Source organism: Egretta garzetta, unplaced genomic scaffold (assembly GCF_000687185.1).
Source record: "Egretta garzetta isolate BGI_Z169 unplaced genomic scaffold, ASM68718v1 scaffold362, whole genome shotgun sequence".
Taxonomy (NCBI): Eukaryota; Metazoa; Chordata; class Aves; order Pelecaniformes; family Ardeidae; genus Egretta; species Egretta garzetta.
Genome location: NW_009258885.1, coordinates 33,657 through 34,591, shown reverse-complemented (window position 1 = coordinate 34,591; position 935 = coordinate 33,657). Strand labels below are relative to the sequence as shown.

The following is a 935-nucleotide window of genomic DNA, read 5'->3' as shown; positions in this document are numbered from 1 at the left end:
CACCCCCTCAGCATCCCGAAATGAGCCCCCAGCATTTCATCTCCATCCAATGGCGCTGGGGAAAGAGACTTGGGAAAAGGCTTCGGAAGCGAGCAAGGCTGGGGGTGGGAAGGGGATCAGAAGCAGAAACCCCCATCTGCCACGGGGGAAATGGGCTCAATGAGGTTGGTTTTACCCCAAAATGAGGATGAGAGGCTGAGCAGAGGTGGCTGGGGGCCGCTGGGGCTCTGTGGCTACGAAGTTTGGGATTTTGCGGGGGAATTGCGTTGGATTACTGTAGGATTTGGGGTGGAATTGGTGAAAACAGGATTTAGGGTGTTTTTATCCCGGCACCTTACCATGGCTGGGTATGTCTGGCGACCCTGGTAGCTGGCCTGGTAGTTGAGGGGGTCAGCTTGGCCACCTCCTCCTCCTCGCTCAGGTCGGTGAAGGACGAGTGGAGCTGCACCATGGACCTGGAGGCATCACTGGTGTCAGCAGGGCTCAGCACCCATGGGTGCTGCCAGCTCTGCCGGGGTGGGGGGGTACAGAGGGGTGGGAAATGAAGGAGAAAGGGGTGAACCCACCTCAGCACTTGGCCTTCACCCACATCACCCCAAAACCACCCTGCACAGGCAGAGGGAACCCCCCATTGCCCGGCAAAGGGGGATGCCCAGGGTGGGGGCTCCAGGCCCCCCCCATTTCCCAGCTCAAGGGGGGGTGGGGGTAGGGATCGAGGGGGGTGCCAAGGCCCTGCCATCCGAAAAACTTGTCGCAGAGGAGCAAGCGGAGCCCAGAAACTCCGGGGCAGCATTTTTGGGGGGTCCTGCAGGGAGAAAAGGGCGGAGGGGGGGGCACCCCTAGGCTGGGAGCAGCCCCCCCCAAATCCAGGGAGAGGTTTGGGGGGGACCCAGACACACTGGGGGGACTCACCCTGGGGGGGGGGCCGGGACCCT

The 935-nt window shown here is 62.1% G+C and overlaps 1 protein-coding gene across 1 annotated transcript in view; it reads left to right on the top strand.

Moving 5' to 3' along the window:
• Positions 1-648: 648 nt before the first annotated feature.
• The window catches only part of LOC104121921 (pro-resilin), a 4,860-nt gene continuing 4,573 nt past the window's right edge, over positions 649-935 (top strand). The window contains exon 1 of the mRNA XM_035889626.1: positions 649-657. Coding sequence (XP_035745519.1) covers positions 649-657 — 9 coding nt within the window. The remainder of the gene's footprint in view (positions 658-935) is intronic.